Source organism: Chenopodium album, chromosome 20 (genome assembly GCF_948465745.1).
Source record: "Chenopodium album chromosome 20, dcCheAlbu1.1, whole genome shotgun sequence".
Classification (NCBI taxonomy): domain Eukaryota; kingdom Viridiplantae; phylum Streptophyta; class Magnoliopsida; order Caryophyllales; family Amaranthaceae; genus Chenopodium; species Chenopodium album.
Genome location: NC_137853.1, coordinates 5,333,703 through 5,360,560, shown reverse-complemented (window position 1 = coordinate 5,360,560; position 26,858 = coordinate 5,333,703). Strand labels below are relative to the sequence as shown.

The 26,858-nt window shown below is 33.2% G+C and overlaps 3 protein-coding genes across 3 annotated transcripts; 1 reads left to right on the top strand and 2 right to left on the bottom strand.

The window, feature by feature from the left end:
- Nucleotides 1-7,180: 7,180 nt before the first annotated feature.
- On the top strand, nt 7,181-9,830 carry LOC145597346 (GDSL esterase/lipase At5g08460-like). Its single transcript, XM_081653499.1, has 5 exons — nt 7,181-7,735; nt 8,066-8,193; nt 8,920-9,159; nt 9,261-9,516; nt 9,604-9,830. The coding sequence occupies exons 1-5, from the start codon at nt 7,387-7,389 to the stop codon at nt 9,828-9,830; spliced, it is 1,200 nt and encodes a 399-aa protein (XP_081509625.1). The 5' UTR covers nt 7,181-7,386.
- A 149-nt stretch (nt 9,831-9,979) lies between these two features.
- Nucleotides 9,980-11,411, bottom strand: LOC145597348 (calcineurin B-like protein 3). The gene is made up of 8 exons (XM_081653500.1): nt 11,342-11,411; nt 11,173-11,255; nt 10,996-11,055; nt 10,780-10,888; nt 10,619-10,671; nt 10,413-10,493; nt 10,209-10,321; nt 9,980-10,116 (listed from the first exon to the last, which is right to left on the bottom strand). The coding sequence occupies exons 1-8, from the start codon at nt 11,409-11,411 to the stop codon at nt 10,053-10,055; spliced, it is 633 nt and encodes a 210-aa protein (XP_081509626.1). The 3' UTR covers nt 9,980-10,052.
- Nucleotides 11,412-15,674: 4,263 nt separating this feature from the next.
- On the bottom strand, nt 15,675-21,268 carry LOC145596667 (calcineurin B-like protein 7). The gene is made up of 8 exons (XM_081652886.1): nt 21,190-21,268; nt 20,730-20,812; nt 20,330-20,389; nt 17,847-17,955; nt 17,543-17,595; nt 16,476-16,556; nt 16,100-16,212; nt 15,675-15,964 (listed from the first exon to the last, which is right to left on the bottom strand). Exons 1-8 carry the CDS (start codon nt 21,266-21,268, stop codon nt 15,772-15,774), a joined length of 771 nt encoding a protein of 256 aa, XP_081509012.1. The 3' UTR covers nt 15,675-15,771.
- Between the last annotated feature and the right edge of the window lie 5,590 nt (nt 21,269-26,858).

Here is a 26,858-nt window from a genome sequence, read left to right as displayed (position 1 = left end):
ACCATTGTGGGTCTCTCATAAACAAGCTTTTTCCTTCTCTCCTCTCAATCCAACAAACCGGTAGCTCTTCTTCAAATTACTCCTTCTTTTCTTCATTTCTCTGCCCTATTGTCTCACCTTCAATCCAACAAACCAGGTTTTTGGATTTCTTTGCAAAATTTTGTTGTAAATTTCATTAAATAAAGCTGTAATTGTTTTCTCCAGCGAACTTTGCCCGAGCTCACCACCGCTACCTTGGCTAGAAGTCGTCGTCGCCGCTTCCTTTCCATCGAATCCCTTTTCTCTCTCTTCTCTTTTTTTTATTTCATCATATCCGATCCATTAAAGCTCTTGAGGTTTTTATGGCCAAAATTTGACAATGAAAACTCTAGATCTAGAGTTTTCAACTTTTCATGGTCAAATTTGGGTAAATAAATTCCTAATGGGTGATGTAAAGGTATTGACTTGTCATATATATCTTTTTTGTCCATATTTAAGGTTGTTGATTGTTTTTTGTGGCAAATATGGAGTGGGTATGATTCATGGTGGTGGTGTTATTGGTGTAGATTGTTTTTTTTTTTTTTTTTTTTTGGGGGGGGGTTTACGAGTTTTGGGTTTGGTGGAGGTTGTTTACGAGGTTGCGGGTTGTGGGTTTGGTAGAGGCTGTTGGTCGGTTTGGGTTTGGTGGAGGCTGGTTACAAGGTTGCGATTGGTCGGGTTGGTGGTTGTGGGGCTGTTGGTTGCTGCACATTAGGGTGGGTGGGTGGGTTTTGGTGGTGGTGTTGGTGCCTAATTATGACACTAATTATTATCTCTCTTAGGTCCTGTTTGGTTTAATGGAAAACATTTTTAGTGGAAAACATATTTTCAAGGAAAAACACAATTAAAAATTAGTTTTTTTTTGTTTGGTTGTATACAAGAAAAATTCAAGGAAAAAAAAAAGGAGTGGAAATGAAAGGATGAATGAGAGGGAAGTAAAAAAGGAGGTAAGGAGGAGAGAGGAAAATGTGGCTTCCCTAGTTTTGTGAAGAAAAATGTTTTCCATCATTAAGGATGAAATCATTAAGGATGAAATTTTCTGCCCCTTAACAAACCAAACAAAGGAAAATGGGTAAAAAATGGAAAAATCATATTTCAAGAAAACCTTTTCCATTAAACCAAACAGGGCCTTAATATTTTAGGGAGTTCTTGATTTTATTTTATGCCAGAGAGTTTAATGAGTTCTGATTTTTATGTCATAAAGTTTAGGGGGTTCATGTAATTTTCCTGTTATTGTAGGTTAAAATTGGTTATAGTGACTAGTGAGTGATTTGCAACTTTGGAAAGTTTATTGAGTGATCTCCAACTTTTACCTAAGTTTAGGGAGTTGTTGTGTGCTTTACTCGACAAACTAATAAACAAGTAAGGAAATAGAATAAAGAGAGACAAAAGATATGTGAATATTAATTTTTTTCGTAGAGATTAAACTTTACCCTTAAGTATGTAAAATTTAAAATTATATATTTTCTTCTATGAATTGGGCTATTATTTTGGGCTTTATATCAACATTATACAATATACAATGTCCATTTAGAGTCATGTCCAAGAAAAACCTGTTTTACAATGACCAAACGACCCAACTTGAAATAAGGCGTACTCTGTAAGGTATAACACTTAAATACTTGATTACTACGTTTGAAAATTTTAAGGTACAGGCGTTGGTACCGTGCATGGTACAGACAAAAAACGCGAAAAGTACATGTAGTTATTTTTAAAGAACATACAATTATTTGTAAAGAACATATACTATATTGTAAAGAACATTTAATTTTATGTTTTTGTTTTTTAATATATAAAGAACATCTGCAATATTAATAAAGAACATGATATATTATGTAATGAAACATTATTTATATATACCCATCATAATTTAAAGACAAAATTCAAAGAACATTTTGCAATAAGCAACGAACATCATATCACAAATAAAAGTACATTAGTACATTATACAAATAAAAGTACATTATACTGACAATCAAAGAGCATGGACATATGTTTTTTTTTCTACTCTTTTTTGGTGCAAATATGTTCTTTTTTCTTTAGGTATATGGTCATTTCAATATAATAGTATGTACATTACAACAAAAGTAACTTCACCTAAAGTCAATTATATACAAATAATATAATGTACTCTGTGCTTACTTTGTATTTTCCGGTCCACAATAGCTTCTTCAACACTCTTTGCAACTTTTTCACTTTTTTTTTTTCTTTTTTCCATTCTTCTTATATATTTTAATGGGTTGATTGTCTTCAATATCTCCATCTTCAACTTGTTTATCATTGTAGCACAAACAAATGAACCCAAAGTCACAATAAATATCAAACGGATTGCAAAAAAAAAAATGAAAATCAAACAACAATAAACGTAACAAAGTGAAACAAACAATTTTCCGTATGAATTGCAAAAAAAAACCCGATCAAATTCCAAATTAAACACTAAGGCATTGCGAAAATTATACTTGCAGTTTTTGTCCGCCATATTCAAGAATTTTGGATTTAGAAGTACAAATTACTTCAAAAATTACTTAGGGTTTTGAAGTTTTTTTGGGATTTTTTTTAACTTTTTGAGAGAGAAAAAATCTAGAGAGAGAAAAACATTGTTTTGTCAAACTTCTAGAGAAAGTATTATACTGTAAAAAAATAATTTACTTTTTACTTTTTACCTCCTTCCTTTTCGCGTTCTTTATAAACTAGAGTTATGTTCTTTAAACACCCATGTTCTTTTGTTTCATAGTACTTCGTATATGTTTATGAAAAGTCGGTACGGTACGAAGTACCGGTGCCTGCAGGGACCAAGCATTGATACTTTATAGGGTAATTAATCGTTATTACCCTGACTTCAAAACGAATCCCAACAATTCAATTACTCGTACAAAATACCACTTTTCCGCCTTTTTGGCTTTCTTCCCAACAAATTCAATCTCCAATCATCAACAAATTCAATTCAATTAAAAGATGGATTTTTGACTAAGGTTGGATGAAATAGTAAAAGTTAGGGGGGATGCTTTAATCAATGGTGTTGCTGCTAGAACTCATACATATAAATTGTAGAGAAATTCAAAAATAGGATGTCATGCCAATATCGAACAATTTAACCTTGTTTTCTTGAGCAATAATTCTCAAAATAGTATCCATCACAAGTCATATCACTTAACTCTACATTTTGTAATGTTTGCTTAATTCCGCATTATATCCATGAGCAGACATATTTGTAAAGGTATTAACTTGTCATATTTTGGTGGAGGCTGGTTACAAGTCATCATATCCATTAAAGCTCTTGAGGTTTTTATGGTCAAATTTGGGCAAATAAAATCCTAATGGATGATGTAAAGGTATTAACTTGTCATATTTTGGTGGAGGCTGGTTACAAGGTTGCAATTGGTCGGATTTTGGGTGGTTGCGAGGCTATTGGTTGCTGCATATTAGGGTGGGTGGGTGGTTTTGGTGGTGGTGTTAGTGCCTAATTATGACACTAATTATTATCTCTCTTAGGCCCTATTTGGTTTAATGGAAAACATTTTCAGTGGAAAACATATTTTCAAGAGAAAACTCAATTACAAATTAGTTTTCCTTTGTTTAGTTGCATACAAGAAAAATTCAAGAAAATAAAAAAATAGGAGTGGAAATGTAAGGATGAATGAGAGGGAAGTAAAAACGGAGGTAAGGAGGAGAGAGGGAAATGTAGCTTCCCTTGTTTTGTGAAGGAAAATGTTTTTCATCATTAAGGATGAAATTTTCCACCCTTGGAAAAATTATTTTCCACCCCCAACAAACAAAACAAAGGAAAATGGGTAAAAAATGGAAAAATCATTTTCCAAAAAAACCTTTTCCATTAAACCAAACAGGGTCTTAATATTTTAGGGAGTTCTTGATTTTATTTTATGTCAGAGAGTTTAATGAGTTCATGTAATTTACCTGTTATTGTAGGGTAAAATTTGTTATAGTGACTAGTGAGTGATTTGCAACTTTGGAAAGTTTAGTAAGTGATCTGCAACTTTTACCTAAGTTTAGGGAGTTGTGTGCTTTACTCAGCAAACTAATAAACAAGTAAGGAAATAGAATAAAGAGAGACAAAAGATATGTGAATATTAATTTTTTTCGTGGAGATTAAACTTTACCCTTAACTATGTAAAATTTAAAGTTATCTATTTTCTTCTATGAATTGGGTTATTATTTTGGGCTTATACCAACCTTATACGATATACATTGTCCATTTAGAGTCATGTCCAAGAAAAGCCTGTTTTACAATGACCAAACGACCCAACTAGAAACAAGGCGTACTCGGTAAGGTATAACACTTAGATACTTGATTACTACGTTTATACTACACTTTTACCTAAGTTTAGGGAGTTGTGTGCTTTACTCGGCAAACTAATAATCAAGTAAGGAAATAGAATAAAGAGAGACAAAAGATATGTGAATATTAATTTTTTTCGTGAAGATTAAACTTTACCCTTAACTATATAAAATTTAAAATTATCATTTTTCTTCTATGAATTGGACTATTATTTTGGGCTTATATCAACCTTATACAATATACATTGTCCATTTAGAGTCATGTCCAAGAAAAGCCTGTTTTACAATGACCAAACGACCCAACTTGAAATAAGGCATACTCGGTAAGGTATAACATTTAAATACTTGATTACTACGTTTATACTACCTCCTTTTTTCACGGGAATTAATAAACACAAATAAGAATAGTTAAAGTACATTGAAAGAATAAATTGACATTGGATATGCAAAAAAGCAGAGAGAAAAAGTAATAAAAGTACATGGGAAAACAAATTTACATGGGAAATATAAATTTGCACAAGTATTGTTGCAAATTGAAGGGAACTTTGGTAAAAAAATTAATATTCATGGTTGTTGGAAAAAGCAAATGGGGCGAATATTTTGGGACTAAAATTTGCCCATAAAGGACTATCAAAAGGGCACGGAATGAGTACTTTATAAGGTAATTAACCGTTATTACCCTGACTTCAAAACAAATCCCAACAATTCAATTACTCGTACAAAATACCACTTTCCCGCCTTTTTGGCTTTCTTCCCAACAAATTCAATCTCCAATCATCATCTAAACAAATTCAATTACAAGATGGATTTTTGACTAAGGTTGGATGAAATAGGAAAAGTTAGGGGGGATGCTTTAATCAATGGTGTTGGCTGCTAGAACTCATACATATAAATTGTAGAGAAATTCAAAAATAGGATGTCATGCCAATATCGAACAATATCCATCACAAGTCATATACACTCAACTCTACATTTCTTAATGTTTGCTTAATTCAAGATAAAGTAACCCACAAAACAGAATAAGCGGTTACCTAGACAGGGAGGTAGCGAGAAGTAGAGCAGCGAGAGTTGAGATGAAAGTATTGGAAAGAAAAAGGAGTGACAAGAACCTCCTTAGAGTCATTTATGTTGACTTTGAATTGGACAACATGAACAGAGGTATCAAGGGAGGAAGCGACCAAGCATAGCAAGCCATTGCCCCGATGTAGTATATGATAAAATCGATAATGGAGAAAAGATTTCCAGTCGCCATGAGCAGCCTGAGCATCAGGGGACAGTACAACATTCAACCATTGTTTGGTTTCTGTATCATAAGCCCTGAAGAATGCCTTACATGCGGGGTTATAAAGATAGATAACCCCATCATCTGCCATAGTGACGGGGTCTCTTCCCTTACACCATCCTGAAAAGCCTTGAACCACACATTCCCATCGATCCAAACTCGGATAGTAGGCATAAAGCGTTGAGATATTGTTGAAGCAAGCGATCAATCTGTTGTTTTTGTAATCCGCCAAAATTGGATGCTCCATCAGTGTAGGGTGCTTGAGAGCCTCCTCGTCCTTATCCTTATTCCCACCGTTGCCGCTGGCATGTGATGGCGGGAATGGAGGCGACTTCAAGCGACGCCACTCGTTAGTTTTAGGATCGAAAACCTCGCAAATAAAAGAGAATTTAGGGTTTGAAAAAACATAAATCTTCCCACCAAACGTGATGACAGACATTGGCAGCAACGGATCTTCCCCAAGATTAACTAGCTTCCAACCTTGCAGAGGTTTGGTCAGATCTAGGCAATAAGATGTATATAACCCCTTTAGTTGCTGAATCATCTTCCTCCTACCTTTCCTAGTTTTAGGGGTTTGGGTTGGGGTTGGTTTCGGGTTAGTGGTTTCATTATAATCCCGATTACCTTTCCTACCAACACAGCGATTCTGAAAAGTATAAAGACGAGATCCCACAGCAGCCATGGAAGGCATTGTACCATAATCTATGGTGGTACTAGGAAGAGATGAAACTTCACCACTGATGAGATCCAAAACGTTGTAAACAATATCCCAACTTTTAGCAGATTTATATTCAGTATATACACTCTCACTCTCGCTTGCTTTTTTGTTCTCAATCAGCAACCCCTCTACTATTATCTTATTCTTCAATACTCTTCTCTTTTCCACCACCATTTTTCCTTCTTCTCTCCAACCCTTTCTCTTATTGCGACCAAATCAGATAAATAAAACCATTAACCCTAGGAGAGAGAAAGCCTTAAGAGGGAAGGAAAAATTACATAATCGGCCCATGGGTTTGTAGTTTTGTACGAGTACTTTTTTTTTTCTTTTCCTACTCTCCGTCAATTGATTAGATCGGTAAATAAAAAAAAATAAAAAATCATTAGTGACAAATTGGTAAAAAAAAATTACTTTATGGACAATTTGGTTAAAAAAAGCTGATTATATGCGACAAATTGGTAAAAATAATAAATTTCGGCGGCATTTAGTCCAAAAAATCTTTTTTTTTTTAAAGCCAAAAAAAAAACTATTTTTTAAAGCCAAGAAAACCGAAGTGATGTCAAATGAACCCTTTTAGTTATTTTGTTAATTGAATTATCCTATCGCCCTTTGTTTGACTTCACGAGTTCACGGTAGCAGCAATAAGATGGCGCCCCAGGAAATCAGCTTGATTGACGAAACTTTGTTAATCAATTGCTTTTGTGGGCCCCCTTGCCAGATAAATTAATTGAATATTGCTAACGTTTGGTTTTTTTTTTCCAACCTTGAGGTTCGGGGTTCAATCCCCACCAGAGGCACTTTGGGGGTGGGGATCCCTTACCCTTTTCCCTCACTCTCAAAGTGTCTGACTTGAGCTTCGGTAGGATTCTTCTCTTACCGTTATAAAAAAAAATAAATAAATAAATAAAATTAAGGGTAATTAGCTCTAACATCAAAACAAACCCCAAAATCCCAATTTCCCACCCTTTTTTTTCTTCCCATTTCTTCACAACAAATTCAATTTCCAATCATCATCTAAACATAGTAACATACCCGCCAAGAACTTACTCTGTTTCTCTCTCTTCCTTCAACAATGGCACTCAAAACCTCCATTTTCTCTCTTCTCACTCTCCTCATTTTCACACTCTCAGCAAACTCCCTTGAATACCCACAACAACTAATCGACGAAACTTACTTCCAAGACTTATACAACATGAACATTCACTTCCCTCTTTCTTTACCACCCAATTCGCCGTCGCCGGCCAATGGATCCACGCTTGTTCCGGCGTTGTTCGTGCTCGGAGATTCTTCTGTTGACTGCGGAAACAACAACTTTCTTGGGACTTTTGCTCGTGCCGACCGCCTTCCTTATGGCAGAGACTTTGATACTCATCAACCTACTGGAAGATTCTGTAATGGCAGAATTCCTGTTGATTTTCTAGGTATTATTATTCAATTTAACCCATGATTGTTTTATTTATTTTACTTTTAAGTTCTGGGTTATTTCTTGGTTTTGATTTTAAGCTGAAATTTGCTTCTGGGTTTCTGTAATTTTCCATTTCTTGATGAAATTCACTTCTGGGTGTTTATGAATCATGGGGTTCTTCATGAATTTTTCATCAATAAATCATGCTTACTTTCTGGGTTTTTGAGGGATTATATGGTTTGTGAAGAAATTTATTTGGTGGGAGTTTTTGTAGGGTTTTAGTAGCTGAAATTTTAGAATCCTTTCATTTTACTGATTAATTGATTTGGATTATTGTGTTGTTTAGCATTGCGATTAGGGCTTCCATTTGTGCCAAGTTATCTAGGACAATCAGGGAGCATTGATGATATGATTCATGGGGTGAATTATGCTTCTGCTGGAGCTGGAATTATTTTCTCAAGTGGAACAGATCTGGTAAAAAACCTATACAAATTTAATTTTCTGGCTAATTTGCTTTGAAACTAATTATTTAATGCTTTTTTGGTTGAACATATATTAGGCCCTAATGGGCAGGACTAATAATTCATTGCTGTTATGCTAAAATAAGATGAAATTAAACATGTTTGCTGAAATAGTGTCTAGGTAATCTAGGAAACATTGGCGCCTAAATGGATCAACTAACAAGGAAATGAATATGTGACTACATTTACTTTGTACAGTGACTTATATTTTCTTCATTGGAAATGTATTGTGCACTGAGTAATGTCATAACAAAGATGTTTTCTGTGAAGCTAAGGTATGCTACTCTGTATTAGACCTGTTAGTGGTATGTTAGGAATCTAGGATGCATTTTTAAGTTTCTTACAAAAACAAAAGTGGTTGCAAATCGCAGTGATTTATGGCAGTCAAGTAATTAATCATATGGCAAATAGAATAGGGTAGAATATGTATTGTCACCTGAGTCGATTTTGTAAGGTATGTGTTATTTGGTATGATACAGATGATGCTCCTAGGATTTTGTTAGTATATTCGTTTACTACTCTGTAATGTTTCCTTGAAAGATCATCAACAGGTTGTAAACATGACCATGTGTAAATTTATGGATTTTCATGGGTCATGAAACATAGGTCTTTAAGTGTCCAAATTACTGCATCCTGATATCTGACATCCACTGATCTTTTTCTGAAATAATTCTTGCAGGGACAGCGCGTCTCCTTAGCTCAGCAAATACAGCAGGCCACTGATACATTTCAGCTGTTCATGATGAGCATGGGAGAAGATGCTGCAGTTCGTCTAATCTCTGATTCAATCTTCTATATTTCTATTGGAACCAATGACTACATACATTTCTATCTTCAAAATGTATCGGGTATCCAATTAGTGTACAGTCCCTGGAGTTTCAACCATTTCCTTTCAACCTCATTAAAGCAGGAAATCAAGGTAATTCTGATTATCATCATACTAGAGTTTCATATACATATAAAATATGTTATCATAGTAGTTTCACATACTGATTTTTTTCCTAACATATGGTTTAAAAGAATCTACACACTGCACATGTGAGGAAAGTGGTGGTAATGGGAATTGCACCTATGGGATGTGCTCCTCACTACCTATGGCGGTATAGAAGCAAGAACGGGGAGTGCATCCAAGAAATCAACAACATGATAATGGAGTTCAACTTTGTGATGAGATACATGATTCAGGAGCTAAACAAGGAACTTTCTGATTCCAAAATCATTTTCTGTGATATGTATGAAGGTGCTATGGATATCATACAGAACCATGAACATTATGGTAAGTAAACATTACATCTTTCTGATTGATCAATACCATCATATATGCTTCTGAAAACACTGAACCATAAATAATTGGTTAATGTAGGGCTCCAAGTTACAACTGATGCATGCTGTGGGTTAGGAAGATACAGGGGCTGGATTATGTGTTTGTCTCCTGAAATGGCTTGCAATAATGCTTCTACCCACATTTGGTGGGATCAATTTCATCCAACGGCTGCAGTGAATTCGATATTGGCTGATAACATCTGGTCTGGATTGCATTCAAATATGTGCTACCCTATGAACATGAAGGACATGCTTTCTTCTGGATAGATAAGCACGGAGGATATATATTGCTCTGAAAGTGCTTCTCTCTGCAACCTCAAGATACATGTGTTTGTTTTCCAAGTGACAAAAATTGGTAAAAGTATAGTATACTGTATAGCTTCTGGAGTTCTGCACCAACATCCTCCTATGGGAGAAAATTTTGTATAGTTTCTTGAGAATTACATAGATATATGATAAATTGATAATATTGTTCTTCATATATGCTTCTTAGTAAATCTTTTCGTCTGTATCATTTCTCTGCACAAAACTTGGAAATGCTGTTGTAATGTCCCTGTAAAAATGAAAACACATATAATGATTTCTGGTAGCTATGCTACACTTTAAATCTTTATGGTGAAAGTTGAACAAACTGTAAAACTATACTTCAAATATGGAACTGTCATATTTTTCAGTATGGAAGGAGTTCTAGCCACAAAACCCTCCCACTCTTCGAGATCAATCTTCCCATCACCTTTAGAATCTGCTTCTTCAAATGTCTATGGAAACAGAAGGATGAAAATCATATTAGATCTGTGATATCATCATTTGCTTCTAACTATTTGGCAAGCATAATGATAAGTTGATAACCTTGTCAACTATTCCTTGGATGATGTCGTCTGAAAGGACCAAATCAGACTCGTCTAGAAAAGCCAAAATCATCACTCTCACCTGCACATTATGCCATATAAAAACTAAATTCTTGTGATTGTTTTGTGCACTTCTCAGAATCAACCTACAATATAATGCTTGCAGACATGTGATGGTGAACTGTAAGGAAATTCACAGCAACAAACCTCCTCAGGCTCTATGTAACCTGTTTCCCATATGTCGTATAGCTGAAATGTGACTGATATATTGCCGCATTGGAACAAAGCATTAAAACCTGTCAACCAAATGCATGCAGCAGGGAACAAATAATCTTAATTGATCATGGAGATAGAACTGACAACCCTACAGGTAGCTTTTTCAGTCTGCGGTGCATTTGGATGGAAAATGCTTAAACCTTGAACAAACTCTTCAAAATCTATCAACCCATCATGCTTTGAATCAAACTGATTGAACATCTGCTAAAAGTGAGCAAAAAAATTAAAATGAGTAACTGGCTCTTGGCAATGCTGAATGCACTTCTTCTTCTTCTTATCAAAAGCGGGTGAGTACTGATAAGAGTTACCCTGTCAGTGAAAATACTTTGTTCTCTTCTGTCTCTGAATAGCCCAACTTGGAATTCTTCCTGCACGTAAAACTGCTTACATCACCTCTAAAGAAAAAATGGAAGATGTTTTATACACTTTCTACTCGTGCTTTGAAAGAAAATCAAAGCATCTGAATAGAATGAAGTAAATCTAACTTTGCGAATGAAGCCGTCATCAACGATTGAACTGCTCAACCTTCTGAATAACTCGTATAAGTTCTCCACCTCAGTCACACTAACTGTAATGTGACCTATCAAATTTAGAATCATCGAGGGTATGTAAATATATATGATTGAAAAGAGTAAGAGAAAATTTGTAGCTTACAGTGAGTTTGAGCTGCCAAAACAGCTGAATCTTTACTTCTACTCCTCTCTTTCATGAAACAGCCACCCATTGGCTTATTTGTTGGCTGATTGCTCTAGGAAGATTGCGAAATTGAGAAAAATTTGTGTCTGTGATGAGGACTAATGCCTAATTGGTAGCATGAACTCTTAGACCATTTGCAGTGCAGTATATTTGGTAAGATTATGAGATGGTTGAAAATAGTAGCACAAGGCTCAGAGGTTTTTCATCAAGTATTCAAATGAAAAGGAGCAGATACAAAGGTTGTTGTTTAAAAGGAAGGTGGTATCTGCAGCAATTATATACAGAATATATGGAAAGTCAGAAATTTGGCTTTATGGGTTATTACAGTAAATATTGCTAATTGATGTACAGGGACTGTAAATCTTTCTATTACTCTTTTTTGTATTTGCCCAAGGGAGATCATCAGAGAATTGTTCCCTCCGTCTGGAATAATTTATCACATACGCAGATATGCTATCTTAGATTTTTAGAATGTCTAGAAAAAGTTGTTATATGCCCTAACAAGTAATTTAATGAAATATTAATAGAATGCCTATACGCCTCTATTCATAACGGGATAAGGATATAATACAAATGACCCATTTGTTATATAGTTCATGTAAAATCATTTCAATCCTTAATTTTACACATTTTTTTTGTTAAAGAGAAAAAGTAAACATGCACTTTTTTTAATGCACTTAAAATATGTGTCAAAAAAAAAAAAAAAAATGCACTTAAAATCTTTCACATCCACCCTTACTTTTACATAAACTAGTCATTCACCGTAATTTTTTTTATTCGTTTTTAAATCCTCATTTCCTCCGACAAATCCCACTTACTCAAATTTTTTACAAATTCAATTCAATCACATAAAATTCTGCGAGGTTCAAAGTGTTGCAATCAAAAAACGGAGGGAGTATGTTTCTGGTAACTATCCTTTCGTAATTTGTTGTCATTATGTATGAGGTAGACATGGTTAGTTTATTACCTCTAACTGAACATCAAAATGTTCCTAATATTTTGTGTCCAGGTGACTTTGCTGCGTGTCCATATGGATTTAGTTAGGAATCTGATTCTTGCCCTTTATAGCAATTTTTTCCCTTTTCTTCATCGAATCCATAATGTTGTAGACTTGTAGCAATTTTTAGCAGCTCATGCTTGATCTTTTCACTTTCATTTATAACCCTTAAAAAATGTAGGGATGTGCTGTATATCTTCACAATGAACATTTTCAACTAGTGATGTTGATTCCGTTGGTATATATTCCTGTTTGCCAAATCTATGATCACAATTTCAGGACAAAGAATATGTACAGATAGTCAGATATATAACCAACTGATAGTCGATTGATGACAAACAGCCATGTAAAAATCTGAATTGTTGTCGATATCCATACAATAGCTAGGTTGATGGAATGATGCTTCCATGCATGGCAATATTCTGAACAAAATCTGCCTAAGGAGTAAGGATTTGATTTCAACCTGATGCTATTATACAGTAGCCGGTGGCCCGGTGATCTTCCAAGCTTAAGCACGGTTTTTCATTACAGTTAGACTACAGAAATGTATGATACCAAATTGTGCTGTCCCCTGGAATCATCTTTCTCAGGCATAGGCAGATAAAATTTCTTCGGAGCCTCAATCTTACTTGGCTTCTTAGTTTAAACAAGACTTGGAAATGCTGTAGTTGTAAGACTCATAACACCCCTACAAAAGATATAGAAATGAAAGTCGAGCTTCTTAGTTTTTATCAGTCTGATGCTTAAAATTCAACACTGATGTTATTATAAAGAAAATTGACTATGATTATAATAATGTGTGAATAAAGACATACATTAATTTAATAAGGAAGCTTCATGTTTTTCAGCAGTACACACTAAGTCATTCCATTCATCTAGGTCAATCCTACCATTTAGGTTGGAATCTGCTTCGATGAAGGCCTACATATATAGCAGCACCATATAAATCTCATTCCCTGTTGGCCATTGAAAATATAAAAGCTGATATAGTATCAGTTGGAGCAAACTATATGGTCCATGAAGCTCCATGTCAATATGAGAGAGAATATCTTTTCTAATATTGCTTCAACAATATCATCTGGTAAGTTTTATAGCTACGATCATTTCGAAATTCCTTAGCTAGATAACCTGTGAAGATTAAAATTACAAACACTAGGAGACCAGAAGAATAATTCAAACAAGTTTAAAGACAGTATATGTTGCTAATTTCGTGAATGATATAATTAGTAAATCTATTACGGAGTTTCTTGATGAGTATTAAACCAGAGCAACTTGTTGATTATATCTTATATAATGGCAAATTTATAAGTATCGTTAGAAAGCATGTTAAGGAAATCTAAGTTTCAAGGTAATAATAAATGTCAGAATACGAGAAAGACCTGAAGTTTACCTCTTCACGTTCAAAATAGCTTTTGTTCGTAGATTGTACAGATTGAAGCTAAGGTAGCTGCATACAAAAATATTCTTCTGTAAATTAGCATCACAAAAATGCTACTAATTGCTTCAACAAAGTTACTTGAAATTGTACCATTAGTTGTTTAAAAATTACACGAAAGCTAAAGCTTTGACTGCAGTTGAGACAACCAGCCCATGTCTGCTCTCAAACAAACGAGAAATGGAAAATTCTGATCCATTCTGAATGAATTGATCCTTTTCTCCATCTTATTCTATACCTTTTGATTTCTTCAGACCCCTGTTTTGTTTAAGGAATTCAGCATACTAAATAAAATCTTTTCTGCTTTGGAAGAGTTGGGATGGAAAATAATCAGGTATATCAATTATATGCTACTGGAAGAAGAGATGAAACGGACAGTGGTAAAATGGAAGCAAGGAAATGCTTTAAACAAGCAATAAACCGGAAAGTTCAAAACTTGGCCTTGAAAAACTAAACAAAACAAACACCTACATTTGTAAGAAACAAGTTATGTACTACATTAGTTAGAAGCCAGTTATGTATGTGACTACAGTTTACAGATCTGAAATTGATGACAGTATGACTACTAAAAGCTGTAGAGACCAAAGATGTTTATAGAAAATTAAAGCTTGGAAAGTTCAAAAGACAGAGATAGAGGTAGAAGTGTCCTCTATGAAACCTAAACAATAGTGAAGCAATATGCTTCCAATTCGGGTATTGTGACCTACATACATATAGCTTCCTGGAACAGCCATCAATACGCTGGCTAAGTTTCACATGAATGTGCATCACCAGGGGTTTCAGAAATAGGAAATGCATCAAAATGAATTTACCAGCATATATTTTTTTTATTTTCATTGACAGTATCTGTCTATATAGAAATCTGGCTCTCCATTGTTACCTAGAAGCACCTTTTGAAATTATTCAAACCACGTGGAAGCCTAAGAATGATCATGTAGATTATTAAGGTTTAAAATTGACTCATTATTTCTCAGAAGATTCATAAATTAGGTCATCATCAGCTATAAAACTGCTCAGCCTCTTGTAAAGAGCATACAAGGCTTCCACTTCATTTACAAAAACTACAAAATTGATGATGAAGAGCACACACATAAGCACAAATTAAATCAATGAAAAACAATACATATCACTTTTATCAGTAAGCGGCATGATTCCAGGAACAGAAATTTTAACATGACAATGGAATAAACTCTCAGGTAGGAAAATAATTCATACTTGTCAGATTGAAATTTCAGAGTATTGATCTCTATGGATTTGGACAAAACTACATAAGAGGTCTTTCCGCTGACAGAGCTAACATGATTCAAAGATGCAAGATGAGTATCTAGAATAATTTGATTGTTCCTTTTAGAGCTTTCCATCCATAAGAACGACTAAAGGTCCCTTAGTACAAAATTCCATAGTCCATACAAATTAACTTTTAGCTACAATCAATTAAGCTCCGTATCGAGTTGGAAATGAGTTTCCTAAGGCCTCTTGGCTTATATTTTATCAGATAGCCCCTGCATCAAAATTCAGTACCTTAAGCCTAGTAAGCAATGACTATCTGCAACCTGCAGCGGCTGGATTACCCACAGCCACCTTCTCTTACCTCTTTAAAATTTAAAATTAGAGCAGACAAACGGTAATTGCTTATCACTGCTTCCCCAAATGATCTCCAAAATCAGATTATTGGCCTTAATTATATCAACTTCTAAGATTCAAGGCCTATTTGATTGTATGGATATGACTAGTATCTGCGACTAAATGACACTTACACTTTGATATCAAGAATATATTGTAAAATTACTTCACTAGAAATGGGAGCGTCAAAACATTGTTCATAATATACATATTTTGTACACATGAGGAGTGGGGAGCACACTAATGTGCAGAAAATACATGATTGAATATACTATCTAGCACATAGCGTTCTCAGCAATAAATTCTCCATTTAGAAGTAGTTATGCCCACAGATCATACCGAATGATACATTTTGATATTTCGGTTTTTGCTGGAAGACTTGCTTCGGTTTCTGCTGGAAGGATTGCTTCGGTTTTTGCTGGAAGATTTGCTGCTGTTTGAGCCACTATCATCCCCTTCAGCTCTTAGATCTAAATCACATACTTCACTGCTGATGAAAAAGCTTGGGAATGCAGTTGTCAACTCCCTGAAAGTAGAATATTTAATATCTATTAGTGAACTTAGCTGCATTCGTTTTATATGTAATAAAAAAGAAAAAAAATAGAGAGAGTGGGAGGTCACTTTGGATAAAGCTAAAGTATCCATGAATATCAGAACTTACTTTAAACAAGGAAGTGTCATCTTCTTCATGAGCAATGGGTTCCTTGCCATGTACTCTCTCCACTCTTCTTGATCAATCTTTCCGTCTTTTTTAAGATCAACTTCTAAAAAAGTCTATTGCCATATAACAAACATGTCAATTAGAATACATCATCCAAAAAAACCCAACACACTCTAATCCTGACCCTCGACATTTTTTTTGGAGAAATTTGTGGTTGCTGATGATAGCAATCCAATAATTTCTACTCCTAGTGATCATATGGAATACCAGATAAAAATGTACTATATATGTGGGGCCAGACCTACATCCTACATGAAAAATTAGAGATATAGACATCCTACTGGTAAGTCTTAAAGAACTTAGATTCTGTATGCACCTTCTCTAATATTGCTTCAACCAGGTTATCAGAAGGTTTCACATCTAGTTCCTCAAATATTGCCAGGAGCATTTCCTTCAACTGGAGAATATCAGATATCATAGAAGCAAAAGTTAGATCATATGTAATCAAAATTCTTGAGACAACAACGACGACAACAACAACAATGACAACAACAAAGTTACTCATTCCATCCTCTAATATTTCCACATTACATTTTTTGCTATTTTGAATTAGTTGATGCACTTCAATTCAGGTAACATTCTTTCACTAAAGACTTGTATTGTCTCTTTTACTTTTCCTTGATTACATGGACCCAATTCATCAACCCATCATCTCTCTATTTTCACACTTTGAGTGTGTAACGAATCAAAGCAAGTCACCAGTGTCTTATACAAAAAAAAAAGCCAGCAGAGCAAAGGACAGGGTCTGAGACCTCTGACCACTATCTCAAGCAAGGTGGTGAGGCACAACCACACCTAGCAACAGTAACTTAAGGCTGCAGCCACTAGTTGGCATATTAGGATAATGACAAAGGGGTAGTTAAGTTAGTAATTAAAGCTGTACTATTTAGCTAAGTAGTATAAATAGGTAGAGGGTGGTAGAAGGAAGATAGGCAGAAATTTGGTGTAAACCTTTGGAGAGTTATGGCCTAAAGCCACTTTTGGAGAGTCGTGAGCTAAACTCACTATCGAAGATTGATAGCCTTATGCTATTACACTATCCTTTGTAACCCTTCCACCATTCTCAATCAATCTAAAAGCTTTCTTCTTTATTAATTTGCCAGTTAAAATCAGAAACCATTGTTGTTACATTGGTTTTGCTGGGTGACCGAACTCAGTTCTTTACAGAGTGCCAAAACCTAAACGCGTGTAGAGAACTGAGAGAGTATATAAAAACACAAATATAGGGAAGCTGTTTTTCGTTGATGGTGAGCCAATCTCTTTATTATCTTCTCATAAAATAAGCTGAACAGCCTTTAGAAGAGAATAAATCATTATAGCTTGGCGGTATTGTGAACTAACTGGCAACATAGTATAATAACTGCAAATCTTTAGTATGTTTACCTCTTCTCGCTCAATATAACCAGTGTTCCGTACATCATAAAAGCTGAATGCAACTGCAATATGATTCCTGGTACATTAGTTGCTATGAAGTTCTGTAAGCAATTAGTAAATTACTGATTACTCAACAACTTTTTGCTAATACTTAAGGAACAATATTTTAAATGTTAGAAAGCAACATACAGCTTTTGAGAGCTTGTACATCAGTCACAAATAAACATTCTTTGTGATTTAAAAACTAATGATCTATTATCAGGCTTGGATGGAGTCAACTAAGAAAAAATAGCAGTAGGGAGTAATTTCATACAAGCAATTTTGTCTGCCTCTGGAGTGCTTGGGTGGAAAATACTCAATGATCGGACAAAGTCGTCAAATCGAATCACTCCATTATTCTTGAGATCAAACATTTTGAAAACCTGCAATGAGACTTCATGCCATGAATAAAGTATACACTAGCTTAATCCAGGCAAAAGAAAACTGTTTGGGCACTAAATCAATTTCACCTATCAATATGCAATATTATTCTTTCAACTGTGTTCTACAACTTCCCTAGACTGTATGTTGCACCTAATTTCTTTAAAAAAGGCTGTGCTAACCTCAGCCTTTAGGTCTATAAATAAGCATTATACATTTTTCCCATATTGATAAGAAGTTGGGAATTTAAGATAAAACCATCCACCATTCAACATCTAGAATTTAAATAAGAGAAACCCTTGCAGAATAAACATATTCAGACATTCTGCACTAATAAGTAACAAGTTATAGAATTGTCGGAAAATTGGCAAATAGTTCAAGGTCCATTGAAAATTTGTAAACCATAACAACCAACTAATAATAGAAGACAACAATACTGTATTCAAAGGACTAGGTAGGTCCGACAAAATGTGGGACTATTAGAGAAGAACTCAGGTTCTTAGAAGCACGATATAACACTTTTATGAATTTATACAATATAGTAAAAAATATACAGGTTAAAATAGCAATATTCAACCTAATATAGTAATTTCACTCATGGATTTTATCTTGTATACAATTAGAAATAGTACACCCCTAACTATCATCACTATCCCTATTTCCAAAATTTAAGTATGTTGGCAGTTTAAAATTCCCATACCTCAGCATATATTTTTTCAATGTACAACTTCCCGTACTAAAGCTTTCCATTTGAGTGGCAAAACCCATTTATCCAGATAAAGCAAAGACCTAGCTAACGACAACAAAAATTAGACTATTCTAGAACAAACAATATGTATTCATAATTGAGGGACATGAGCCCAGGAGGTATAATCCTTAGCAAAACACCTCTAAGTGGGAGCTAACTAGAAATCAATGCCCAACTGCAGAAAGCCCAAGTATGGATTATGGAAGCACCCTTAAGGCCTTAAGTGCCTATTTTTGTTTAGATCAACAGCTATCAGCATTTTCCTTCAATAAACCTTTAGAATCTACAAATAAACACATATTTATGCTCATTTTTCCTTCAGTTTATATCCTTAGCTATGTAGGAAGAAACGTTGGGAAAAAGGTGAGATTTTCTTACTAGTGACAGAGGTAGATACAGGTTTCCCATGTTAATTCTAAGACTTGGTTGATACTATTAATTTTAAGATGCTAATTCAAACAAAGATAAGTCTATGTAAGATACTATTAATTACAATATGCTAATTTAAACAAAGATAAGTCTATGTAATTCCTTTAATCAGTCTGCCTTATTTTTATCTTGGAGAGAGAAGGGGGAATCGATATCCTTTTCCAAGAAACAGATTTTAGATTTTCCAACATTTAGTATATACAAGAGAGTAAATAATTGTAATTTATTGAAAATAATTATACTAATAGCGGGAAGAAAACAATTTCTTCTTAAGAGAAAGGGTCACCAAATTTTTTACATATGACTTAACCCTCTTCCTCCATCTCCCTTCTCCCTGTCTCTCCTTCTCTCTAACTTTTTCGGAAAGTAGCTATATTTTTTTCTTGATGATTCACAGCCATAGACTTGCTCATACTCTCATATAGTAATGACTAATTATATTGTGGACAATATTATGCACCAATTTTTGGAGCACAGAATTGGAATAACCAAGAACCAACAAGATCATAAATAATTGCTGACACAGACCAAATAGCAAAGACAAAAGAAGATTGGAGGGATGCAAGATTCCTATCTAATAAGTATAGGGATATAACAGAGTAAAGAAATCTTGAGAAACAGCTAGTGTATATCTTGCGTAACAGGAACTGTAGATCATGGCACCTCAAGCCTTCCTAAATAGAGTTTGATGGAAGATGAAATAATATTCCTAAATTTCCAGTTCAGTATATGACTTTTTTGCCCACCTTTTCCTTGGCTGCAGCTTTGATGGTGTCTTTGCTGCATTGTGAGGCCAATGATCCAGACGTTGACCTCACTACAATTTACTTTCATCCACCTCTCTTTCCCTGGTTCTAAGCCAAATATGTTATAAAATTGGCATACATCTTATCATGTAGCACAATTAAAGATCCTTTATTGCATTGGTGATATAGAAAGGTAGTTATTATGACTAATTATCAAAAACACAGAATGTTAGGAATGGAACATATACCCTATCAACGAAAAGGTTTCATTGCATTGGTGATATAAAAAGATACTCCCTCCGTCCCTAAATTACATTCCTACTTCTCTCTATTATGTGAGGAATAAATGCTAGAAGTAGAAATGTAATTTAGGGACAAAGGGAGTAGTAATTATGACAAAAGACCATTTAAAGAAAAAAAAAAAAAACAGATTGTTAGGAATGGAACACATACCCTATCAACGAAAAGGTTTCGTTGACCACAGTTCCCAAGAAGAGCCAACTGAAATTCTTTCTGCAAAAAGAATGCCCAAAAATATCAGTATCCTCCAAAGTAGTCCTGCTGAGTATCAACTGTTGCTTTGCTAAGATCTAAGTCAACTAAGGAGATCAAGAATGCTATTGTTGATCAAATACTTTTCCACTATATAAAAATTATATTCCTATACTTAATATATAAAGAATAATTTGTTAATATGCTCCCTCACTGAAGATGTTCAAATAAACTGAAGCAGAAGACATTAATTTTAGGATCGCAGGAGAAACAAAAGAGAGAAACTGTTGAAAATTAACTTTGTAAAGCAATAGGCAAAAACGTAAATGAAACATGAAAATAAAAGTGACTAACTATATACCTTGTTAATTAAGTCTTCATCAACAGCAGAGCTGCAAAGTCTTCTATAAAGAACATGTAGAGCCTCAACTTCATTCGCAGAAACTAAACCATAGTAGAAAAAACAAATAAAAAAACATAAAAATAAATAAAAGCTAAAACAAAACTACAAAAGAGCTTCAATATACAGCATCAATTGTGACAAATTATGAGATTGACTTCAAACAACCCAAAGTAAAGGATCAAAAAACAACTCTTTTTCTAGAAAGCAGTCAAGCATGTGGAAGAAGATAGGATTTTCAAATACTGAGACTCGTGTAGGAAAAGATAACTCTTCAGAAAATTATCCTTCTCTAAGATTAGTAGCTCTTGATCCATAAGATCTATAGGACAAACCCTTTCTCCATGTTTTTCTTTGGCACACTCTCATCCCTTTTTACAGTATATGTATATGTTAGACTGAAATGATTATAGGTACTTACAAGGTGTTTCAGAAGCAAGAATGATGCTATTACAATACGCAAGGTTATTCCTACCTTCCTTTGAATACATGCAACCCATGAAGAAAACCAGATTTTTATCAGTTACAGATAAGAGAATGCACTCCTAACTTCCCATTCTACGAATAATTGGATGAATCTTTTGAAGTAGTTATTTGTTATGGAATACATGCTAACAATATGTCAGCAGCTTGAACATTGACAGTTAAAGAAATGGAGTACTATATTGGTACCATTGTGTGTACCTAGTTGTACCAGATATCTTCTCCATATTATTAAATCATACTTTTTAAGCTGTCAGCTTTCCGAATTCTATTAGGCAAGACGGCCTATCATTGGAGCATATCAGACAAAAAGTTGCATTATTCTTCAACTTTTACAGCTTGCACGTGTCAAATACAAGGTTCCAACACTATTGCAGATTTGCAGGTCAACTAAGGTTTTTATAAAATGTCCAATGCATGGAAAAGTCAAATAGGTCATGTTTGTTGATGGTTAGAAGTACCCTAAGGCACATTATGACAATGTAAATGAAGATGCTACTTTGAATATCGTCACGTGCATAGCATACTCGAACCTACAAACAAGAACAACATGTGCCACAGGCCTAAAGTCCTATGAAACGTTTTTGTTTTCTCATTTTCCCGCCTTTAAAGAAGTATTATCATGCAAAAACTGTACATATTTCAATATTTCATTTATTCAATACATATTCCCATTTCAAACAGATCTTTATATCGGCTCCGAAATCAGAATTCCACTTAACAAAATGAAAAATGAACAATTAGAGATACTCAAAAAGTCAGAAGTCTTAAATTCCTTAAACTATGTTCCATTGCTAACCTACTATTCATTACTTCAAAGTTAAAATAGGACCATAAACTAAACAAAAATTAAAACAAGAAAGACTTTGTTGGCATTCATTTTTTTAATACATGAACATCAATATTTAAATGCAAGATTCGAATATTTTATATCCCAAGATCATGACTTTGTCTCTGATTTCACCAATTCACCCTACTTAACCTAAAAGAAACGCTTAAATAATCAATTAATACCATTAAATTAAAACTTATAGCATTAAATTAATAAAACCCATGTACTAAATCATATGATTCATATCATATACTAAAATTTAATAATCAAAAGACTTGTACCAAGAAAGAGCCTCCCCTATATCATACCTTGAAGAACATAAAAACAAATAAACGATGAACAGGTGAGTACTGGGTAAGTTTTCACTGGGGCATTTCATCAAACACCTTGAGGGCATAGCCGGTCCCTTCTTAACCAATTAACAATTTGGTAGGTGTTTAAAGGGTTGAATAAGTCTGAAAATTTGCGACATTGGACGTCACAAAAACGACCTTTACTTTCAATGAAAAGGTGAGGTTTTTTTCTGGGGTTTTGCAATATAATATGGGTTTGAACAAGTCGAATGTTTATCCAAGACGCCATTAAAAAGCAACAATCTGTGCATGATGTCTGGGTTGCTGCTGCAGTGAACAAGATTTGACTAGCATCCCAGATTCCCAGTTGTAGGAGTAAGGGTAGCACAAATGGAGGAACCGAGGAAGGAGTTTTGGAGGGAAAAGACGGTTTTTTTTTTTTAATAGTTTCTGTTATACACTTATACGTTAGTGTGATTAGTATACTAACGAATTAACGATGCATTTAATTCAACAAGCTGTGAGACACACGCAAATTGCGTGTGCAATATAAGAAATTAATATGCATGGCTCGATTCTCTTTTTTTTTTTTCCTAAAATATTATCTACCTTATTCTAATAAAAAAAAATATTGTTTCAAAAAAAAAAAAAAAAAAAAAATATTAGTGGGTTCATAAATTGATGAAATCATAGAGGTTAAAAGGTAAGATATGAGTACATTATAATGTTCATGCAAAATATGATTTCCCTTAAAAAAAATTAAAAATAAAAAATAAATCCAAGGGTGGTAGTTTTTGTTTTGTTTTTTTTTTTTTTTTTATAAAAAAATGGTAGTTATATTTTTTAAATTATGGTAGTTTTCTTTTAAAAATTATAAAAGATGAAAGGGGTATTTTGGGAAAGTGAAATTTATCACCCAAAACCCCCTTTCACTTTATATATTACTATAGATTGATTTTTACTCATAACTTACCTAAACTTATTTGAACTAGATGTAAGCCCGTGCGATGCACGGTTTTTAAATATTTCATTTTGTATATTTTTTTTGTAATTTCTTAATATTTTTTGTTTTTTTTCTATTTTATTATTTTAACATTAATTTAAGGTAAAATATTTTGTTAAGTTTTAAATTATTCTTATTTAAGTTTTACGTATATAGAACTTGAATTTATAAATTGAAATAAATATTATCTCATTCATCGGATAGTTAGATAAAATCATTAAATCAAAATTTATTTTTTAATTTCTAATTATTTGTTAAAATAATATAAATACTAATGTAAAAGATAATATAAAAGATAATTTTTGTTTTTTTTCATAATTTAAATCTTAAATTACTATTTTTTGTTTTCAATTCTCAAATTTCATTTATTAATTTTTTTTTAAATGGCGAATGAAAATTTAAATTCTAAATTAATACATAAATCTAATTTTTCATTGGTCGAAATATTACTTTTGCTTATGTGGCGTGCAATAAAATTTTTTTTGGTGATCTCTTAATTTTTTTCTTGCATTTTAAGTTTTAAAATTTTGTATGAAAATATCATATCATCAAATATAATATAATTTTTAGTTTTTTAAATAATTTAAAACCTAATATCTAAAGATAATTTTTAGTTTTTTAAATAATATAAATCCTGATATCTAAAGATAATTTTTAGTTTTGTAACAAACAAAAATTATAAAATTTAGTGTTTATAAATAATTAAAATCCTAATAAATTACTATTCGTCATATTTTTAATTCTTAAATAAAATAGAAATCTAAAATTTCATTGGTCAAAATAATACCTTTTCTTACGTGGCGCTCTCAATGCTCTCCAAAAATGCCTACTTTATTTATATATATTAGATTTAACCGATCTTATTTGAACTTATCTGATCTTTATTAAAACTTATTGTAGTTATAAATTGAACTTGGGTAATCATGATTACCTCTTATCACAACTTATCTGAACTTATTTTACTAAACTTATCTTATCTGAACTTATATAAATTTATTAACCTTTATCTTAACTTATTTGAACTTATTTTTTTTTAAAATAAGTGAAAATAAGAGCCTAAAACAAAATTTCCAAATAATGACATATTGGCACTTCGTAGTTATTTAAAGACTCGTGATAAAAGTTATAGAGTAAGGGTATGTTCTGTTCACCTTATTTTTATTTATTTCAGGTGTAATAAGTTCGGTAAGTTCAGGTTTGATAAGTTATGATAAAGGTTACCCATGTACGTACAAATTACAACGAAAATAAGTTTTAAATACACAATATTTTTTTTTTTGACGGATTATACACAAATTCTTACATGTGGCTACCTACTTCGCATAATCACATACAAGGTAATTAATTAAGAAATAGGCGGTCACGATGAGCAAATGAGGTTAACGTATGTAGGTTACTTAAATGAGAAAAAGGGGTTACCCTCTTAAATAAGTGGAATCATTCTTTCATTTTTTAAAAACAAATGAATAAGGGTTACTCGAATGAACAAATAAGGTTACTTATTTCTAAATTGCTTAATTTTACTCGTATAATGAATTAGAGTTACTTTTATGGACAACATACGATTACTTTTATGAAAAAATAAGGTTACTCATACATATAAATGAATATTACTCTTATGAACCAATGTGGTCACACCGTGTGGCTAGCCACATACAAGACTTACGCGTTTTAATAAAATCTCATAAATTCAGGTAAGTTCATACTTCGTATAAGTTTAGATTAGTGAAATTGGGTGAATAGAACACACCCTAAGTTTCCCACCAAGTTTGTTTAAAAAAAAATTAAAATTTTTTATTAATACATAATCATTTTTTTTTAAAATGAAAATTCTACAATAGTCATTTGAAATATGAGCACCATAATATTATAATGATTATCTAGTTCATAATTGACAGATTTTTTCCAAGTAATTAATTAGTTTACTCTATTTTGGTTATAAAATAATATTATCAACGTTTTTTTTATTTATCAAATTTTTAGTTTCATTTATGTAATTTTTTTTTTTTATTTAATAGTTTATCGAAAAAAATGAGAAATGAACCACCCACGAACCAAATGAGAATGAAGAAGTAGATGAGAGATGAGAAATGAAGAAGGAGATGATAGATGAAGAAGGAAAAAGATGATGAATTGAGGGATGAGAAATGAAGGAGATGTAAGGGATGATGAAGATGTAGGAGAGAGATGGTGGATTGGTGGGGAGATAAGATGAATTTGATTTTTTTGGGGGAAAAACTTAATATGATTAAGTTAGATTAGGGTTAAAATAACTTGTAATTATGTATAGTATTATGTGTTAATAATTTTTAAATAAGGGTATTTTGGTCATTTTATTTAAAAAAGTTACTATATAAGGAAAGAAATAGTTTTGTTGCAAATGATGTGAAGCACCCTTTTTCAGTAAATGTTGCAAATAACCGTTAACGGAGGGTAGTATTTTTTTTGTTAAATTTAAATTTTCAAAAGTTATCGTTACACTGTAGATGTTGAAAGACTAAGGGCCTGTTCATATTTACTTAATTTCAGTTCAGTTCAGTTCAGCTCCAATCAGTTCAGTTTAGCTCTTAATTTCCCTCTCTCATAAAATATTCATTTCAGCTTAATTCAATTCAGTTCAGCTCCAATCAGTTCAGTTCAGTTCAGCTCTTAATTTCCCTCTCTCATAAAATATTCATTTCAGCTTAATTCAGTTCAGTTCAGTTCAGCTCCAATCAGTTCAGTTCAGCTCAATGAACAGGCCCTAATTGTGTCCATTTTATAGCGTGAAGAAAATAAATCAATCGTATTGTATATCATTAAAATAATATGGTAGTTTTGATCCAGTTTTTGTGGGTCAGACACTTGGGAGTAAGAGGAGAAGGTAAGGAAATTCCTACCCCCAAATACCCTTATTTGGTTGGATTCGAACCCCAAATCTCTATGACTTGACTCATTTGAGGTAAGAATATTATTAAGTGAGCCAACACTTTAGTGGATTAATGACAAAAATACATAATGGCATGCAAAAGTATGCCAAAATAACCTTTAAGTAACATAAAATTACAACCCATGCACAACATAATGTAATACATGCTGACTGTGTTGGGCCACATCTAGTCCATAGGCTTAGTCATAACAGCCCAATGGGCCAAAGTATTATCTTGCGACCAATAGATGATACTCCATAGCCCTTTTTTATTACATGAATCTTTTGGCAAGTAGTCTCAATCTAAATCATGGATGATTGGATGGATCAAGAACGTGGGGTTGTTTCATCCAATTAATCCTTTCAGATAATCTAGATTGAGAATGAGAAATAGTTCACGTGATTAGAGCGTCCCTTCTAATTTCAAAAGATATTGGGATCAATTCTCAACTTCGCACTTGTGACTCTCTAAACACAAAAAAAATAAAAAATAATATGAATTCGCGAATAGATTAGGAGTGATTAGGTGCTTGAGTTCCGGTCGACTCGATAATTTCGTGTAGGAGAAAAG